The 21,187-nt window shown below is 38.4% G+C and overlaps 1 protein-coding gene across 1 annotated transcript; it reads left to right on the plus strand.

The window, feature by feature from the left end:
* Positions 1-688: 688 nt before the first annotated feature.
* On the plus strand, positions 689-18,850 carry LOC149828227 (transcription initiation factor IIA large subunit-like). Its single transcript, XM_090016789.1, has 11 exons — positions 689-958; positions 1,574-1,738; positions 15,145-15,297; positions 15,772-15,826; positions 15,957-16,012; positions 16,901-17,026; positions 17,188-17,322; positions 17,411-17,450; positions 17,535-17,719; positions 18,040-18,123; positions 18,397-18,850. The coding sequence occupies exons 1-11, from the start codon at positions 836-838 to the stop codon at positions 18,418-18,420; spliced, it is 1,146 nt and encodes a 381-aa protein (XP_089872915.1). The 5' UTR covers positions 689-835; the 3' UTR covers positions 18,421-18,850.
* Positions 18,851-21,187: the final 2,337 nt, after the last annotated feature.

Genomic DNA, 21,187 nt, shown 5'->3' on the forward strand with positions numbered 1-21,187 from the left:
GAAAGCAAAATACATTAAGATGAGAAGAGAAGGTTCAAATAAACAAGGTTCTTAAGCTATAAGGTCTTGTGGGGGCACTCAAGAGTATCAAAAAGATATATACATCATAAATAAAAAGATAAAAAATATGACGGTACAAAAGAAGTACATTGTGCCAATATAACCTTTTTTTTTTATTGGTGCTAAGTAAATTAGCGCCACTAAGAACACTTTTTCTTATAGTATGAGTCAACTTTGAGTCCACGGCTAATAATGCTAGACAATGGTATGGTCCACTTTGGCAGCATAAAACTCTATGAGCTTGCCCCTTTCTGAAAAAAACAGTCGAACCGTGAAGGCGGATTCCCGTCATACGACATATGATGTCATCCATCATATTACATCCCAAGCGTCCAACCGACCGACGGCTAAAGAAGATCCACACTTTCAGTCGAAATGTAGGCTGAGGTTAACTGTCGGTCGGATGGCTAGGTACGGGTATGATAGCTCCCAACGGGATTCGTTTCGGTATAAATTGAGCGACGGGAACTGAGTCGAACGAGGGGGAAAGGAAACTCGCTCTGACGTTGCCACGTGGCACGACACCACGCGGATGCAAACCTATTTATATTCCCCTCTCTATAGCTCTTCTCCTTCCGTCCTCTCTCTCTCTCTCCTTCCCTGACATTGCTCCCTAGAGATCTCTTAATCTCTCTCTGAAACCCTAATTCTGTTTTGTTGGATCGTCCTTTTTGGGAAGAGGGTTTCGATTATCCATCGTCGCCGGAATTTTTCCCGATTGCCGTTTCCTAGAAGGATCCTGATCGTTACCGGCAGGTGGCCGGAGACCGGAAAAATGACGTCGTCGGCGTCTACGGCATCGGTATATCTCCATGTTGTCGAGGACGTCGTGAGCAAGATGCGTGATGAGTTCCTCAGCTCGGCCGCAGGCGAGAGCGCCCTCAGCGATTTGCAGGCGGTAGTAGTGGCTTTGTTTGTGTTTTTCTCTGGGATTTTTGAGATCTTGGATTCGATGACTCCGTGTGATTTATTATAGAGAATAGAGTGAAGTGCTGTTGGATTCTCTACTTTTGGGTTGTTTTAGGGCTTCTTCCACTTGGATTAAATGTTTTTTTTTTGAGTAAGCCGTCGGTGATTTCTTTTATTTATCTTTTTTGGGTTTGTTTTGAAACCGAGATCTTGATTCTTAATTTTTTTTCTGCTATTTGAATCTAAGACGTTGAATCCGTTTTATTGTTTGTGCTTATTCTGCTAAAATACACTCTGGTTCTTACTTTGCTTTTTGTTGTGAATTGGGTTAAGTTTGGTTCGGAGCGGTGGATGGTGCTTGTTGTTATGATTGGTTTCCTACCTGTTGTTTCAGAATTTGGAGAACTATATGTGGAAATTTTTTATAATGACCAAGATCCGTTTACCTTTCTGTTAAACGTTTCTGGGCTTCTGTATTTCCCCTTCTTTTTGTGTTTCAGGAATGTGGGGTTTGTGATTTTCTTTGGTTTTCTCCGCAGTTGTATATATTCATGCAATGTCGACCTTTTCCGTTCTTGATTGATTTTTTGTTAAAAAAATTCAGCGTTGGGAATTGAAAATGATGCAATGTGGGGTTATACATGCTACAACCGATGTGGCGGCAGCTGCTAGAGCGACTGGTCCTATAACTCCTGTTCATGATCTTAATGTACCATATGAAGGAACCGAAGAGTACGAAACTCCTACAGCAGAGATGCTTTTTCCACCAGTGAGTGCTTATCTATATTAACTTTTTTTCATCATGTTTGGGTGGATTCAAGCATTTGCATATGTAGGAAGAAATGCTTATGTACATGTGCATGCGTGCATGATTGTGTGTTGAAAAAGTAGTATGGAGTTTTTGGTTTTAGGTTGTAAGAGACCCTTTGGCTTGTGATTGTCAAATTGTCAACTGGCTTCGCTCTTATTTTGTAACAGGGACTGTGATGGCTCATCCAGACTCACTTTGCTATGTTAGTCCTGTTCTCTGTTTGTTAATAAAAAAAATGAATTTTGTTTTCTTGTTTAAAAGAAATTCTCTTCTTATCATATATGGCATGGTATTTGTGGATTCACATTCTCCATCCTGCCCCGGAAAACTATATCACGTGGATGCAGATCCAAGTATGTGGCGTAACATGGGTACAGCTAGAGCATGATGATACATTTCCTTGTGGATGTTAGCGGCATTAACTACAAGCACATATGCTCATTTGCCCTCACGAGTTCGAATTTGATATATTTGATGCATTAATTGTCACCAGCCATGAGCATTTTTTATGAAGAAGACATTATTAGTCATTAGTCATTGTGCATTTTCAATGAATGGTGAACGAATTTATCATTTATGCAATGTTTTATATTGTGTGTTTTCTTTATTTAATTTCTAAAATGCCCATGATAGTAATAGAATAGGTACCACTAGGTGATCCAAAATATAGGCAAAAAAGAAGAGAAGACGTTGGGGTTGGGGTTGGGGTTGGGGTTGGGGTTGGGGTTGGGGTTGGGGCTGGGGTTGGGGCTGGGGCTGGGGCTGGGGCTGGGGCTGGGGCTGGGGTTGCGGTTGGGGCTGAGGCTGCTGCTCCTATTCCATGATTCCCAATAAGGTAACGGGTGTCGATTGATTCCAATATATAGAAAACATTACATGTGCTTGTGTAGAATACAAACTTTACAAGATAAGAGTTGCATAGAGACTCAACACAATAGGAAAAGCCTGTTGTTTACGATGGGCTTTTCTTCTTTTCTTAAAAATTCCTCATTATAACTATTCCCAATCTATTTTGATTGCTGCTATAAATTTTTTTGTCTAAAGGAATCTGATATCGATTTTCTGAGCTCCTGTTTGACATCAATTTCAGTTTCTTTTTGCATACTTAGATTTGCAGGTTCCTTTGAGTTTCATATATCACATCACCTACTTTAAAGGTATCACATCACCTACTTTAAAGGTTCTCAAATTTTTTTTGGTTAGAAACATCAAATCAATTTTGCTACGTGCCTACTGTGATATTCTGACCTTGAAAAAAAAGTTGGCAATTTTTGCCATGATAGTCTGAATTCTACCTTTTCCTATTATCTCTATTGTTCTTATTTTTCTTTTTTGCCATGATAGTATGAATATTCTATCTTTTTCCATTATCTCTATTGTTCTTATTTTTCTTACTCATGGATGCAAACTCACAATTGTCTCTATCTTCTACCTTTTTACTCAAATTTGTCTAAAAAACTAAATAATTTCAATTTCCTAACTTGGAAGAGGCAAATAACTCATTTAGTTAGGAGTCAAGATCTCTCTTGACACCTTGATGGGTCAATTGTCTCTCCACCAGAGTATATTTTCAAAGAGGATAAAGATACACATGGGTTGTGATTTTTTCAGTTCCTGTTAGAAATCCAAATTTTATTTCATGGATCAAGCAAGATCAGACATTGGTTGCATATATTATATCCACTTTGTTGCAGGAGGTTCTTATTATAGTACCTGATGATTGCACTGCATAACAACTCTAGATTAGACGGGTCTAGACATACTCCCAAAATTTGGAATCCAGAATAATGTTTTTGAAGAGAAACTTTCAGAATTTAAAGGAGGGGTCATTGTCAATCATGGAGTATCTGGATAAGATCAGTATCATTGACCATCTTGCTATTGTTTGCCATGAAGTATAAGATAAGGATATGTTTCAACAGGCTCTGAGTGGTCTTGGTCTTGAATATCATGTCCTCTCCACCACCCTGCAGTATTCAGACTTCGCTTTCTATATTTGATAATCTAAGAGCCAAATTATTACACTGAGATAACTCTTTGTGCTAATGTCGATTCCTCTAGTGAAACTTAGGAAGTCTTTGTCTCTAATGTTTCATGAGGACGTGGAAGTGGTGGATACTTTAGAGGGGGCAAGGGACATAGTCATGGACGCAATCAGGGAGTCTGAGGTATACTGCCCACACATGATGTTGCTCCTAACACTGTTGTTCAAGGAAGATACCCCATTTCTGCTTGCTTCATATGCAAGAAGCCAGACCATGTCAAAGCAAATTGTTGATTTAAGGATGATCCCAAATATAATCAAGGGGGAAAACATTAATCAAGGCAAGCTCCAATCTAGAGGTCAGAGAAGTGCACAAAGTAGTGAAGAAGGTCAAGTTCCAACAGATAAGCTATTGTTACTTGCCGCCCTTGCTAAACTCAATTTAAAGCAGGGTTACCGGAAGCGCCTAGCTAAAAGGGGAAGCGCGGAACGTCGCGCTTCCGAAGCGTGGGGGGGAAGCGTCCCCCTTTTTTGGGAAGCGCGTCCCCCTTTTTTGGGAAGCGCGCTTCCCTTTAATGGGGGACGCGTTTCCCTTTAATGGGGGACGCGCTTCCCTTTAATGGGAAGCGCGCTTCCCCCTCACTTCCCCCTCGCTTCCCCCTTGCTTCCCCTGTTTTTTTCAATTTTTTTGTATTTTGTATTTTTTATTTTTATTTTTTTCGCTTCCCCCTCGCTTCCGAGACGCTTCCTATGTCGCTTCCGAGACGCTTCCGAGACACTTCCCGAATCGCTCCTAAGTCGTCCCACGCTTCCCCGCTTCCTAAAATTTTGAAAGTGCCTCGCTTCCTGCTCCCGCTTCCCGTATCGCTTCCCGCTCCCGCTTCCTCAACTGGCAACCATGATTTAAAGTAGAATGAACAAGGATTCTGGTATCTTGATTCCAGAGCTGCCAACCACATTACAAGTGACGAGGGTAAGTTCTCAACTTTGGTTCCTTATTATGGTAGATATAGTATTGTTACTGGAGATGAGACTCGTCACCCCATCACACACTGGAAATGCGTCTATTCTACCTCTTTAAATTTTTTCAATGTCTTTTTTGTTCTCAACATCAAGAAAAATCTTATTTTTTTTAAACTTATGGATAATACCAATTCATGTATGGAATTTACTTCGTCTTTTGTTTGTGTCAAGGACCTTCATACGAAAAAGATATTCGCTGAAGGCAAAAGATCTGGAAAGATGTACATCTTCAAAGAAGATCTTGCATCCAAATCAGCTGGCCATGTTTCGAAGACTAGTCCACCCGTTTTGTTTAGCACTTATGAGTTAAATAAAGCCATTGTCTGGCACAATCGTCTTGCTCATTGTAATCGTGGTTTCATTGAAAGATTGGTCTCTAATAAACTCGTTCTCGAGTCTAGTTTAGAATGTGAGTTTGCTAGTGTTATTTGTCCAAGTCAAATTGCAAAGTCATTGTTCTTCCTTTTAATTCCTTGAATGAAAGAGCTTCTAAATCTTTTGAATTCATGTACTATGATGTATGAGGACCAACACCCAGTACCTCTTCCGGTAGTCATTATCATGTTTCCTTTATTGATAACTTTCTCGTTATGCATGGATATATTTTATGAAACATAAACATGAAGTATTCAATATATTCACTAAATTCCATATGTTAGTTAAAAATCAATTCTCTGTGTCCTTTAAATTTTCAATGTGATGGTGGAGGCGAGTACTTTTTGAAGGAATTTATTACTTATCTTAAAAACAATGGAATCAATAGGATAATATCTTGCCCTTGCACCCCTCAACAAAATGGATTGGTTGAGAGAAAGCATCGTCATATTGTTAAAAGTGCCCTAGCAATGTTGCATGCCGAAAAAACTCTCTTATATCTTTGGACATAAACTTTTCATTCAGCTATGCACATTATAAATATGTTGCCTATGAAGATTTTAAATTACAAGTCTCTATATTATGCACTATTTAGGAAGCATCCTAACTATGATTCTCTACGAGCCTATGGGCCATATAGATAAGTCCCAGAGAAACAAATTTGGACCCAGAGCTTATGTTTGTAAATTTGTTGAAGGTAATCTAGTTTCTTGGTCCAATCGTAAACAACAGGCTATACTCATCTATGCTGATAACTATAAAGGGTACAAGTGCTATGATATTAAAAATTAGATGGATTCCCATTTTCAAAAGTGTAGTATCTGATGAAAGTTCCTTTGAGTATGATTCCACTGAAGAAGAGTTCCAGAAAACAAAGAAGGGAACGTTGAGTATTACTAGTCATGACTAAGTGAAGAATTGTTTTTAGAATAAAATAAGTCCTATATCACGAGCAGTTCCAGAAAGTCTCAGGCACAAAAAGGGTGTTCCTACCTTCTCTGAAGAAAATGCAGCTATAAATGGGAGATATAAAGGACATGTATATGTTAAGAGTATGGTGTTGGTTGGATCAGATCTGGACCGGATCCATGAGAATCGTGATGTAATGTGTATATTATAAATACCCAACTAAGTGAGGGGTATTATTGTACTTATTGCATTATAATATAAATATAGAATTATGCAACCCATAATGGGTGACGTCTCCATTGGGGAATCCCTTTTTCTTTCATTCTCTTTCTCTCTTATCTGTTGCTTGTTCAGGAAAACCTATTCCCAAGGCGTTCTCACATGGTATTAGAGCCTTCAAAAAGGTAGGTCTCGTAAGATCTTGGCTGCACAATTTCTTCTCACATCTAGATCTCTTGTTTCCCTATTTTCTAAATAAGATATGATTTTCTGAATCAGATCTGCCCCTCCTTCATTTCATTACCCTCTCTGTGTCAAATCTGGTGCGAATTCACCAGATCCTTAACTTTTCCTTTCAGATCTGATCAGAATAGCATCAAATCTAATTTCTTTTCTCGCCAATCACCGAGATCTGTCACTTTTCTTGCAGATCTGATCAAAATCAGATCAGATCCACCTTTTCTTTACCACAATCGTTTAGATCTATTATTTTTCTCTAAAGATCTGATCGAAAAATCTTCACCTTGGATTATATTCTTACCATTTTTACATTCCTATTTCAGCATCAAATCAGACCATATTGAGATCTGATTTGCGTTTACCTATATATATATATTCTCATATATATATATATATTCCTATTCTTAAAAAAAAAGAGAACTGACATTGTTGTTTTGACAGATGTGTCCCTGCCTGCCCTTTCAAAAAAAGGGGCGTTATCATTCTTCTGATATTTCATCCCTCTCTAGTACTTATTTTTCGTTTTGCAGTCTGTCTTATCTTGTTTTGGCTTTTCTTTATTTCTTCCCATTCCCGTGATTTCCGTTCTTCTGTTTTCTGTTTTTCGTTATTATAATGGCTGAGCTTAATGCTTCTTGTCGTCGAAAAACTCAATTCTACAAATTTTACTACCTGGAAAAAGCAAATCATTCATTTCTTTTGCAACTATGATTTGATGGGACACCTTGACGGGTCGATCCCTGTACCTTTGGAATTTGTTTCTTAAACAACTTTAAGTTCAAAAAAGGCAATGAAATTCCAAATTCGCAATCTTGATTTTATTGCTTGGCAGAAAGATGATCAAACAACGGTTGCATTCATCATGACCACTCTTTCGCGTGAAACTTTGTTGCATATCCTCTCTGGCATTTTCGCAAAGGAATTGTGGGATGCCTTGCATCACATGTATGAAGAGATCTCTATTCCAAAGGTATATCAATTGAACGCCAAATTTTGCAGATTTAAAGAGCGTTGATTCCTCCGTTGCTGATTATCTTTCCAAGATAAAGGTTATTGTTGATCAGCTGGTAGCCATTGGTTTTCCCTTGTCTGATGAGGATATATGCACAAAAACTATTCGAGGACTGGGGACAAAATATAATATGTTTATCATCGTGTATACAAGCATGACACCATGCCCACCTTTTGATCATTTGTGCACTATGTTGCTGGAGCATGATGCCATGTTCGGTTTGTCAGCAAGACCTCAAAAGAATGAAGTTAATCATGAAGTGTTGGTTGCTGCTCAAAGATATACTGGATCCTTTGTGCCTAGAGGAAGAGGCAGGGGGTGTGGACGAAATTTTGGTGGTGGTGGTCGAGGTGTAGGTATCTTACACACACCCTAAAATAATTCAAATATTATGTCAAATGTGTGAAAAGAAGGGTCATATCGCCTCTAATTGTTATTGGCAATATGTCCCTACATTTAGACCACCCACGTTGCCTATACATCCTTATTTTCGTGCATTGTGCATTCTGGCATGTTACATCTATTATGGTCTCATCAAGGCTGGTTCTTAGACTCTGTGGCCACAAATCATGTTACGGGAGATTCAGGTAAACTCACTTGTTCTAAACCTTATCATGGAAAGCTGGGCACTACTAGTGTTTCTACTAGTAGAAGTCCCCTTCCTTTGTCAAATATTTTTCTTGTTCTAATCTTCCGAAAAATTTAATTTCAATTTCTTAGTTATGTCAAGACACTAATTTCTGTGTCGCCTTTTCTCCATCTTCTGTTTTTGTTATGGACATTCACATGAATCAAATGCTCGTTGAGGGAAGGAGATGCGGAAATTTGTACCTGCGTGATGAAGCCCCGACCTCGTCGACTACTCTTTTTTCCTTATTTTCTTCATCAAAGTCTGTTGTTGGCCAGGATGCCAATATCTGACATCGTAGTTTAGGACATTGCAATTTCAACTTCTTTGATAGTTTGTGTAATAAAGGTCTTATTGATGTTAAAGGCCGAAGTGTCTCCCCTTGTGTTAGTTGTTGAGTTTGTAAGAGTCATGAACTTTATTTTTCAAGATCTAATAAAAGGGCTTCATTTCTTTTTGAACAAATGTTGTGAAAAACATTGATGCATAGCGAAGCGCTCCACTAAAAACTTAGGCGAGGCGTAAGGCATAAGCCTTAAATTTTTTTTTGAAAACTTAAAAAATATCAAAAAATATAAATAAATAAAATAAATGCTTTATTTATTAAGCAACGACCAATAAGAAATAAAAAATCTCAAATAAATACCGAAAAATATGAGATTAACATGTAAAAGTAACATTAATGTAATATCTAATCCAAGTCTGGCATATTATTTCCATATTTAGATCATTTAAGTAAGATCCAATTAGGCATTCAGATATTCACTTAGTTGGTTCGTATTTGAATTCAGATGGGTTTCAGACCAGTATTTTAGGTCAGAACTAATTCAGATCAAATCTGATGATATAAGAGCACATTTTGATTTTTTTTACCAGATCAGCAGATCGGGTAATATCACATATAGATTGGATTCATATTCATGCTTAAATCATTGAATCAAATGCAAAAAAATTGGATTCAGATAGGTTCTATATACAATTGGATTCAGGCAGGTTCAATATTGTCTCAAACCCTGAATTGATTTTCAAATTGATTTAGGGAATCCAATAATTCCTAAATCGTTTTGAATCAGACAACTTTTAACAACAAAAATATAAAACTCCGACACCTATTGTTGGTCTAAGAAACCAATCAGCAAGAAAATAAAAAGGGACATGCAGAGAGACTATAAAAAAAACATGCAGAGAGAGAGAAATGCACTAAGGCAACGGGTTCTTCTTCTTCCTTTTGGCAGAGGGAGGAAGAGAGAGAGCGACGAGAGAGTAGGGAGAGAGAGAGACGAGAGAGCAGGGAGAGTGAGAGACGAGAGAGATTAGGGGAAAAAGAGAGGGAGACCCGACCCTAATCGTGGCCTCCCTATATTTATCTCCAAATTTGGGTCAAATGGGGGCTTTGATCCCCATTTGACCCGATATATATGAGGCGTGCCTCGCCCTGAGGTGTACGCCTCATAGCGTATGAGGCATACGCGTCAGGTCATTTACGTTTCAGACATGCACCTCAAGGCACAAAGGGCCTCGCCTCAAGGCGAGACATGATTTTTGCGCCTTAGGCATGTTTTTAACAACATTTTTTCGAACTCATTTATTATGTCTTCCCTTATTGTGTCCTTATCAAAATCCAAATATTATTTGATTTTTGTGAATGATTATAGTCGTTTTACTTGGATATTCTTCTTAAAATCAAAAGATCAAGTGTTTCTCATATTTTGTCAATTCAAATCATGCGTGAAAATTCAATTCTAAAAAATAATCCTTACCCTGCGAAGTGATGGTGGTGGTGAATACATGTTAAATGAATTCACACATTTTTTACATGATAATGGTATTCAGAGTGAGTTGAGTTGTTCTAGAACTTCTCAACAAAACAGATTCACTGAATGCAAACATCGACATGTTGTCAAAGCAACCCTAACAATGATGTATGATGCAAATTTAAATGAGGGCCTACGAACATTTTTCACACAACAATTCACTTAATAAATAGAATGCCCTTGTCCACTCTTAGAGGAGGGTCAACCCATTTTATGCTGTATGGTGTGCTTTTGGATTACACAAGGCTAAAAGCCTATGGTTGTCAATGCTTTATTTATATCAAGTCTCTGAGAAATAAACTATCTCCCGGGGCCACAATGTTCCAATTCATTGGGTATGATGATGAATTTATGGGCTATCGCGGTTTTGATCATGCTGCTAACAAAGTTATCATTTCACGACATGTTGCTTTCGATGAGAATATATGTGGCAGCCAACAAAAATTATCTAATTTTGACCTGTTGCATTCTTTTTGGCCTTCCTCACATATGGTAATGAGTGCAGAAATTCGTGATGTTGATGTCTCATCTTCGCTTAGCATGATTGCTGATCCGGATTCTCATGCAGCAAAGGCAAATCAATTTTCTTTCTTTGATCAGGTCTATGCTAGAAGGAGACCAACACAATAGCTCATCGATGCCATCACGGTACAATTACAAGGTGTTGTATTTTCTTCTGTTTTGGATCAACAAAACATTAGCCAATGGAAACTCCTAATCATGTGACTACAACAGTACAACTTCAATGTATGATGGTTCAAATTTAGGATCTTCAGCAAATGCTCACTCGTATGAGTACTCGAGTTAGGAATCCACGATCTAGATGGTTAAGCTATTAATCCTTTTCACTAGATTTTTACACATATGCTGCAACTCTTGAATATATTCAAGAGCCCGTCTTTTACTGAAGCAAGCCTCGATTCTCGTTGGCAAGAGGCTATGAACGATGAAACTGCTGCACTCCATGAATGTCATATTTGGGAAGTGGTTCCCAGGCTACCAAATAATAATGTTGTTGGTCAGATGACAATATTGAGCGTTTCAAAGCTAGACTTGTGGCAAAGGGGTATAAACGAGAGCATGACTTGGACTTTGATGAAACATTTAACCCTGTGGTCGGAATGAAAACAATTCGAATTGTTTTATCATTGGTTGTATTATATGGTTGAAGATAATTCCAGTTAGATGTTAAAAATATATTTCTACACAAGGATTTGTGTAAAGAAGTGTATATAGAGCATTCACCTGAGTGTTCAAAAGGAGACCCAAACACGTCTGTACTGAGATTACAAAAATCCATTTACGATCTTAAGCAGGCTTCTTGGGCATGGGTTGATATTTTCAGTACTGTTGTGAAAACTCTTAGATTTGAAAGAAGTCATTGTGACTACTTTTTATTCGTTCTAAAAGTACAGTCGGACATCACTATTATCTTGGTTTATGTCGATGACATCATCATTATGGGAAATAGCACAGGGAAGATTCTTGAGATTGCACAAGGCGTTTCATATGAAAGACGTAGGTCCTCTTCGATTCTTTATTGAAGTGCAGGTGGATCAACAACTCTATCGCCTTATTCTTTCGCAACAAAAGTATGCCTGTGATATTCTACAGCGGAATGGAATATTACAATGCAAGCCCATGGATAGCCCAATGGTTGTTCACATACATTTTAGTGCAGACTCAATATATGATACCTATTTGGAAGATCTCAAAAAATACTGGAGCATAGTTGGATCTCTTTAGTATTTGACCTTCATTACACTTGATTTAGTTTTTACTGTTAATGAGGTATCTTAGGACATGCATAGGCCTCAAACAAAGCATATGGAAGCAGTGAAGCGAATCCTGCAGTATAGAAAAGGCACTCTTTGTGATGGAATTTTTTACATGAGACCGAACCCATCATTCCTTCAAGGGGATTGTATACTTTGATGCTGATTGAGCTCATGATCTAACTACAAGGAGATCAGTCACAGCTTATGGTGTTTATTTATGTTCTCATCTGGTCTCCTGGGAAATCAGAAAGCAGAAAACAGTTGCACGGTCTAGCATCGAGGCAGAGTATAGGGCCATGGCAGCTGTGACTACTGAAGTTACTTGGATTAAACATATTTTATGTAGCTTGCACCAGTCCATCTCCAGTTTTCTAGTATATTGTGACAACCACAGCGCAATATCTATTTCCACTAAACCAGTTCAACATGAAAAATGAAACATTTGGAGATAGACCACCATTTCGTCAAAGAAAAAGTTGAATTCAAGGAGATTCATCCTATGCTTATTCGCAGAGAAGACCAAGTGTAGATTTATTCATTGAGGCACTTTCAGTAAATGGTTACTGAAATTTAAAATCCAAACTGTCCATGGTTCTCCACCATGTTCAGTTTGAGGGAGCTTGTCAAGAGTATGATGTTGGTTGGTTCGGATCTGAACCAGATCCATGAGAATCGTGATGTAATGTGTATATTATAAATACCCAATTAAGTGAAGGGTATTATTGTACTTTCTAAATTATAATATAAATACATAATCATGCCACACACAATGGGTGACGTCTATTGGGAAATCTCCTTTTCTTTCATTCTCTCTCTTGTCTGTATCTTGTTTAGGAAAACCTATTCCTGAGGCGTTCTCATAGTATACACTAGAAGATGTATAAGGACAACTAGATTTGAAGCTGAGGTACAAAAGACAACTAATAATGAAGTGGAACAAGAATCTGAAAATATGGTCAATCATGAAGACACCATCAGCCCGTGTGATGAAATCATAATGCAGCCCGAGTTCAGAAGATCAAACAAGGTTAGGCATCCTCTTGAGAGATGGGTAAGTTATAAAAATTTTAGCGCAAATCATCAGGCTTTCCTTATGCAAATAGAAAAACAAGAATCAGTTTATTTCTCTCAAGCTATCGGAAATAAGAAGTGGGTTGAAGCTATGAATGATGAAGTGAAAGCATTGCATGAATGTCAAACATGTGAAATTGTTCAAAGGCCTCTAAACAAGAATGGGACAGGATCTAAGTGGGTTTATAAGATTAAATATAAACCAAATGAGACCATTGAAATGTATAAGGCTTGACTTGTTGCAAAGAGTTTCACGCAATAATATGCAATGGATTATGACGAGACATTCAACCTTAAAATAAAGACAATTAGTACCATCTTGTCTCTATTAGTGGATTATGGCTGGACGTTAAACCAATTCGATGTTAAGAATGCTTTCTTACATGAAGTCTTGAAAGAGGAGGTTTATATGGAACAACCACAATGATACACTGAAAATGATCCAGTTGAATACATGTGTAAACTTAAGAGGACCATGTATGACGTTCTTGGTTCGAGAGTTTTTCTTTGGAAATACATAAACATGTTCTGTAGATCTTCCCTTGATCATTCCTTGTTCATCAACAAAGGTAAGGGATATATGACTGTTTTGTTAATATACGTGGATGGCATCATTATTAGAGGAAGCTCAGATAAACACATTTATGAAATAAAAGTGCTGAATAAACGTTTCAAAATGAAGGATGTTGGTCAGTTGAAATACTTCTTGAGAGTTGAAGTTGATATAGGAAAAGATGCTCTGATACCATAATGGAATAGGTACCACTAGACGATCCAGAATATAGGCAAAGAAGAAGAGAAGACATTGGGGCTGAGGCTGGGGCTGCTGCTCCTTCTATTCCATGATTCCCAATGAGGGAATGTGAGACTATTGATTCCGATATATAGAAAACATTACATGTGTTTGTGTAGTATACAAATTTTACAAGAGTTACAAAGAGACCCAACACAATAAGAAAAGCCTAACAAGAAAATTCAGCAAAATAAGCAGCTCAGCACAACAGAGTCCTAGCCCAAGAGGGAATCAGGGTGTCATATCAGGTAGGGTATCATGCCGGGTGTATTGGATCTGGGTTTTGATCGGTGTCCCAACCTAGACCCAATAACATTATCTCTTAATAGATAGTTGATTTTCTTTATATAATTACTAAAATCCCCATGATAGTTGATGGTTGTTGATCAATCTACAATATCAAATTTGAATTTGTGAGAGTATTTGAGGTATAAAGTCATGGTGAGCATCATATTTTAAAAGCCCGGCCGGTTAACTTAGTGGCTTAAATGAGTCAACCAACTCATCCCTCTTAAAACCTAGTTGGTTGACCCAGTTTGCATGTATCTACTTTCCTCTCAAATGTTTTAACTTCTATTTACTCATTAGTAATATGAAATATAGGAAATATGATGATAGAATGGGGTCTTACTTTTCTTATTTGTGTGTGAGCCTGAGCCTATTCTCATGTCAATTTTCATTTAGATATAGTATTCTAGCTATTCTAATGACTATTATTTACCATTACAGATTTTTAATATCATTTTTACATTAGAAATCTCAATCACTTTATCAATATCACAATTTCACAGCTGAATTCTGTTTATGACAGTTAATCGTTGAATTGAATACTTTGAATATAATAATAAATTGATTATGATTCTTGATATTCTACGGTTGCACACAGAAATGATGAATCTACTTATTGTCATATTTTTGGATGCTTAGATGTGATTAAATGTTACTAATTTTTGCTTATGTCATATTATCATATCATAGATATTTGTCATTGTGAACACATTTTTTACATTTATATAATATGGTATATTAAAATAGAAGATAGCAAAACCCAGCACCAGCTGAGTATGAGTCACCGGTTTTTCAAATGATATTGATTGTTGTTGACGTTGACATATGGTTGTGTGTGCATCCGCGCTTGTGTGTGTGTGTGTGTTATAATAATAATAATGAAGTAAAAAAGCCCTTTTTGTTACATGTGGCTTACAACTCATAAGAATGTATGAAATATAGTTCTTTCATTAAACATGTCTGGTCTGCACGATTCAGGAATGCATTTGCATGTGATTCAGATTTTTCCTAGTTAGGTGGAATATTTTTGCTATTGCTTCTTGGATGACTACTCTTTATCCCTCGTTCTTTGGAAAGCTGATAATAAAATATCTTTTGCTAGTATTTCCAAAAAAAGGAAATAAAGAAAGTTCTTATGCACTCCAATAACTAATTTGATGCATCATAAATTCTTTGTATTCCTCTTGCATAATACTTCTATTTTTTTGACTTTAATTGTTTCTCCTGCAGACCCCTTTGCAGACTCCAATGAGAACTCCACTACCTGGAAACATCGAGCCAATAATGTACCAGTATCTTCCTGCAAGCCCTAGTGATTTTGTTCCTGCACATGACCCTAGGAAAAATGGTGATGTGAATAGTGGAAAGCCTAGCCCATACATGGTAACCTCATATGCTAAAGTTTATCATTCTCTTTGTTAGGTCAAGATTGCATTTTTTTCATTTGAAACATCTGGCAAACTGGACCTTGCACATACTGTAAAGTTTTCTTAGTCTAGAACATGGTTCCTGAATTTGGAAGGGGGAGCCATAAATGAAGATAGGCATTGGAATGTGAGAGTGTATCAGGAGCTTCCACTTTTGATTTTGAATTGAAAAGTTCCATTAGAGTTTTCCTTTTATTGCATATATGCCAGAAAGACATTTTCTTTTCACATTTAGCATTAAAGATTAATCATTAGGTGTACTTGAGCTGTTGTGCTTTAAAGTTTTTCAGAAAATGCATGAGCAATGTTGATTTGGTTTTGAAGGTGTTATGGAAACATTAGGTTGTTTAAGATTGATTAGTAACTTTGATTGTTATCGTATGTTGTAGCCCTGGTTATAAGTTTTACCCTTTCACCTTCCTTCTTGCAGCAGCCACCTTCTCCTTGGATGAGTCAACGACCTCCCAGCGTTGATGTTAACGTTGGTAAGTCTGGCACATGAGTTACTAAATATGATTTTTTTTTAACTTTGTAAATGGTAATTTGTATCATAGTTTTAGAATGTTTGATTGCTAGAATGAGTAATGGTTTTATGATAATTACATGTTTCCATAGCTTATGTTGCCGGGCAGGAGGAGGAGCATAGGATCTCCCATCCAACCATGACAAAGGTGGTTATTGCTATTCTTCGTGGTGCTATTTTTTTTTACATATGCCAATAAGATTGCTCATTTAATTAAGCACTCAAGTCACAATAATTCTGTTGATAACTTGTGATGGTGGTGGTTTCGTGCAATTCAATTTGCTATACATTTTGCGCCATCTCATGTTATTTATTTTATTTAGAACATCAGTAATGCTTTGGTAGATGAAACTGATTAGACCATGCTGTTCACTTCAAAACTGTCTTCTCCATTGGATGGATATTATTATTTAACTGTTAAAATTGCATAAAATGCATGACCTTTTTTTGTTGTAATATATGTGAGTACTATTATACTATCATCATGTCTTTTATATTAGCCCATATACGTGGAATTGATTGGTCGTTTTTGCCCTGTAGCACATGAGGAGGGTATTGAATGAGTGTAATAGAACAAAAACTTTGAAGCATAAGCTATTTTCTCAAGAAAGTCCTTCAGGTTTGGCCCTGTATTCTGCAGCCCAGATAATGATGCAACAATGCACACTGTAATGTACTCCTTGTCAAGAGGGATTGACTTGTTACACATCAGCCAAATAAAATGGTACTTGAAATATGTGAAACAAGCTGCAAGAAGAGCTAAAATCATTCTTGCGAGAGCTTATTGGGAGATTTGAGATGTTTGAATATGTGGAAATCTGTGTAGTAAAGGGTGCAACTGAGCCTCCCTTTGCCTATAAAACCTATTTCCTATTGAAGTTTGTAACTTGTGGTTATTCTATGGTACACAATTATGTTAAGAAAAGCCAGTGTTTCCTGGCATGTTGGGTAGTTTAGCAATAAATTCCTTTCTTTGTTCTAAAGGACATGTCAATGATGGTCATAAGGCCTTGATTTTATGTGTTCTTATGTGAAGGACTTCTTCGTGATAAATGGTGGCAAGCGAAAACGAGAAAATTATGCTCCACAGATTCATCCTGCTGGGTACATTCCTCAACAAGATGGAGCTGGCGATGTCGGTTATGATTCCTTTCTTGTGAATGTGCGTCCACATTCCCTCTTCAGTTTTTACTCGACATTAGTTGCTTCATAAAATAGTGGTGTATCCATGTGGCAGCTGTAGCTCTTCTGATTATTGTTTTTTTTTGTATACTTGATTTCCATTGCAAAGCGTAATTATTTCTTAGACACTTGACTTTTCAGGGTAGTGAAGGTGCAGCAGCTTCATTGGCTGATATGCATAAAGGAATTGCTAAACCAGGGATGACAATAATTCAAGATGGAAGGAGAAGTGTCACTATTCCACAGCAAGATGGACCTCATGATGATTACGAAGCTGTAAGTACCATTCCAAAGATATTGTTTGTTGATATTGGTCATTCTTACTTGCACCTTGTTAAGCTGTTCCGCTTCCATTTTGGTGAAGGGGTTTGTCAATGAAGACTACAATACACCATCAGACCATGGTAAATTCAAACAAAAAGTTTGTGTATCCTCGAATATATGGCTAGCTCTTTTGCAGGCTCACCCTGCAATGTTTCTTCGTGTAGATTTGCATGCCATCCACAATATCCCTGTACCTGGCCCAAGTGGAACTGAAGTTGGTGATGTTGATGTTGATGATGATGATGATGAACCACCTTTAAATGAAGATGATGATGATGACAATGATGAATTTGAGCAGGGACCGGAGAATCATGACATGCATCATTTAGTTCTTTCTCAGTTTGAAAAGGTATTTTTGAAATGCCAAATTGCAAAAGAGGATTACTGGATTTGGACTATGTGTGGTCCTGAATTTGATTTAATTGGTAGCAAGTTGTGAGGATTGTTGCCTTATTTGTGCTTGATAGTGGCCACGAATTTGATGTAGTTGGTAACAAATGCTGGGGAATGTTACCCTCTGCTTGGACTTGATCTTGTTTCTTTGATAAAGTCTTCTGGATGACTAGTTCAGTTGCATCCTCAAATTTGATAAATGCTCTTTTCCCTCTTTTGCATCACCTGTATAACTTGGTGTTTTGGCCCTAAAGATGGTTTGCATTACATATGTAGGTGACACGAACCAAAAACAGATGGAAATGCATGCTCAAGGGTGGTATAATGCATCACAACAACAAAGACATCCTTTTCAGCAAGGTTAGTTTCAGAACTTTTAAAAAACCAGAGACTATATAATAAAGTTAGTTGGTTTATGCTGTTCCACATATAACTGTAAGTACTGCAGCAAATGGTGAGCAGTAAGTTTCCCCTATAAGTCAGAAAACCATTGATCTCAGTATCGTAGGCTAAATCGAGTCACAACAAATCTGGATGCTTTGTTTCTTTTGTAAATCCATTTTGCTGCTTGTTTGTTCTGAGCGTCATCATTCTGTCCAGAGGCTTTATCTTGTTCAATTTAACTTCTTGTAGGCAAGTGGAGAATTTGAATTCTAAAGTTCAAACATTCTGTGTATCAACTGGTTGTTTTTTCCTGTTCTGGTGGAGGAATGAAGTCTCAGGCAAGTCTCCAAACTGCAGTACAGAACAATTGCCTTCAACTGTCCACTCGCATCACCCTCCCACATTCACTTCGCGCTCTCTCTTGTATAAATATGGTGTCTTTTTTCATTGCTGTAAATTATTTTCGACATTGAGAGAGAGAGAGAGAGAGAGAGAGAGAGAGAGAGAGAGAGAGAGAGAGAGAGAGAGAGTTGCAAAGTATTAATATTCATAATTGTTGTGATTATTTAGGGTTTTCAAGTGAGAAATCATGGCAGGAACTATATGCCTTTTTACCGTAGAGGTGAGAAGCATCCTTTGTCAATTTTATAAAACATAAGTGGACGTTTAAGGGATCTTCCTACCAGCCTGAGGTTGTGCTTAAGCAGATCCTGTCCGGGGTCATGATTATGGTAGTGGGGGATTTAGGTTTTCCCTCTATGGACTGGTTATCGCTATGCCCGGGTGCCTCCCTTCAGCTTAATTGACCAGGCCTTGGGGCCTGGGTTTTTTTGCTGACTGAGCAACGGGGACCTCCCCCTGAACCCGTTCAGATGTAATTCTCTTTTGATCTCACCAACGGGGGCTCTGCTTGTTTGGTAGAGCTGTTAGTGCACGTCACCATGTGTTGGGACGTTGCAAGTTCAAAACCCAATGGTATGTTGTGTAACTGGTGGGGGTCTGCCCAACCCCAGCTTGCCTTTAAAAAAAAAATATCTCCGTTGATCTCCCTTTCGGTTGGTCTCTCTCCGATCTGAGGGCCATGTTCACTATTGCTGCTATTAATGGAAATGTTTTTCTTCTCAGAAAAAATTAATTGGATGTTTAAATTGAGCAGTTTTAGATTGTGGGTTCACTCTTGATGATCAAGAATATGCATCATGAACTGAGGTCTCGTTGAGCTCCGTTATGAGTTCTGACTTAGTTCAGTGGTTGGCCTGGATTCTTGGCTGACTGTTATGGAATCTTTGGTTAGGGAAACTCTTGTTTCAGGTCATGGGTTTTTGGTTTTTCGTTTTGTTTTTTTTGTGTGTGTTTTTAAAGGCTTTGTTTTGCTGTGGGCTATGCCTAGATCCCCCCCCCCCCCCCAGTCCAAAAGGGTGTTCATGATTATTACATCCCTCCAATACCTTCATGCTAAAAGGCCACAATTAAGGGAGTTTGCCTGATGGTGATGTGGTCCATTTCCTCGAAATGTCTCCCTAACTCGTGATGCCAAAAGAAAAACTTTAATCCAACTTTTTGGACTGGGTTTTGTTTTTATTTAGTGTGCCATTGGATTCAGTGATTTCTCAGGAAAGAGAGTTCACTTTCCTATTGGTCCATTGCTGCGTCAGATTCTTGTGTTTGTATCCAGTTTCAGCTTTAGGAAAAAGAATTCTAATTCATTTAAATTCACCGTTTAGGGTTCCCACCTCCCTAGATGGGAACTCTAATTCTTGCCCTCAGCTGTGATATCGAGGAGCCCTCAAATTTCTTCTCTGGAGAGGACTCAACTCTCTCTCTCTCTCTCTCTTTTCGTCTCTCTCTCTCTGTAGTTCGGATTAAGCCCGTCTTTTCTGTCTGAAAATAGTGAGTCTGGATCGGGTGCAATATGATTGCACAAAAATTGTACATTAACCAACAGGGCTCTGTGGTAGGTGGTAGGAGCAGTTAGTGCACATCACCTTGTGTTGGGAGGTTGCAGGTTCAAAACCCAATGGTATAGTGTAACTGGTAAGGGTCGGACTAACCCCAGCTTGCCTTGAAAAAAAAATTGTGCATTAAGCACCAGGTTGCTCTCCATTAAGTCTTGAGCCCCACACCTGACAGGCCCTGTCCCCGAGATGGAGGGTGGATCAGGCACTTAATGCACAAATATTTGTGCAAACATATTGCACCTGATCTTTTCAGGAAAATAGTGGTCTCTCTCTCTCTCTCTCGTCTTGTTAATGAGAGGATTTTCACGGTAAAACATAAAGCACACCAGTCATCCAAACAATGAAAATTTAGAGAACCGGGGATTAATTTTCTTGACATTTATTTGAATTGAGAATTCTTTCTATGAGAATTCTCCTCCAGAATATCCACACACACCCTTAGTCTTTCTTGAAAGGGCATGAGGATCGTTGCTTGGTGCAATTTGTCAAGTGTTTATGCCGTTAGCGTGGAAACGTGGGTTTTGATTCATTTGAGCGTCTGCTTCATTTGAGCGTCTGCTTCATTTGAAAGCTACTGCTCCTTTCTCGCTACTTTAGGGATGGCACTGGACCGGGGCGGAGGTGGGGGACAAGGTCTTCACCCCCGCCCCATTTCAAAATCCAAACCTTCATCCCCGCCTCCATCCCCGGACGTGGATGGATTTTAACCTCCACCCCCACCTTCATCCCCGTTTCATGTCCTCCATCCACGCTCCAAACGGGGGCGAGGCGGGGCCCCGTTTCCTCTTAATCTATAGTCATCCCTTAAAGGATTGGGGACGGGACGGGGTGGGGCGGGGATTGGGACGGGGATGGGGCGGGGAAAAGTGTAAGTCCATCCCCGCCTCCATCCCCGCACGGGGATAGATTTTAACCTTCATCCCCGTTTCATGCCCTTCATCTCCGGTCCAAACGGGGCGAGGCGAGGGTGGAGCCCCACTGCCATCCCTACGCCACTTGGAGGGTCTTTGATGGTTTTAATCTGGGTGAAAGCATAAAAAAACTGTTATTAGGTTTGGGAAAAGAGATGAGCCGTGGTTAGG

The sequence above is a fragment of the Nuphar pumila genome, chromosome 9, assembly GCF_984573655.1.
Source record: "Nuphar pumila chromosome 9, dmNupPumi1.hap1.1, whole genome shotgun sequence".
NCBI lineage: Eukaryota > Viridiplantae > Streptophyta > Magnoliopsida > Nymphaeales > Nymphaeaceae > Nuphar > Nuphar pumila.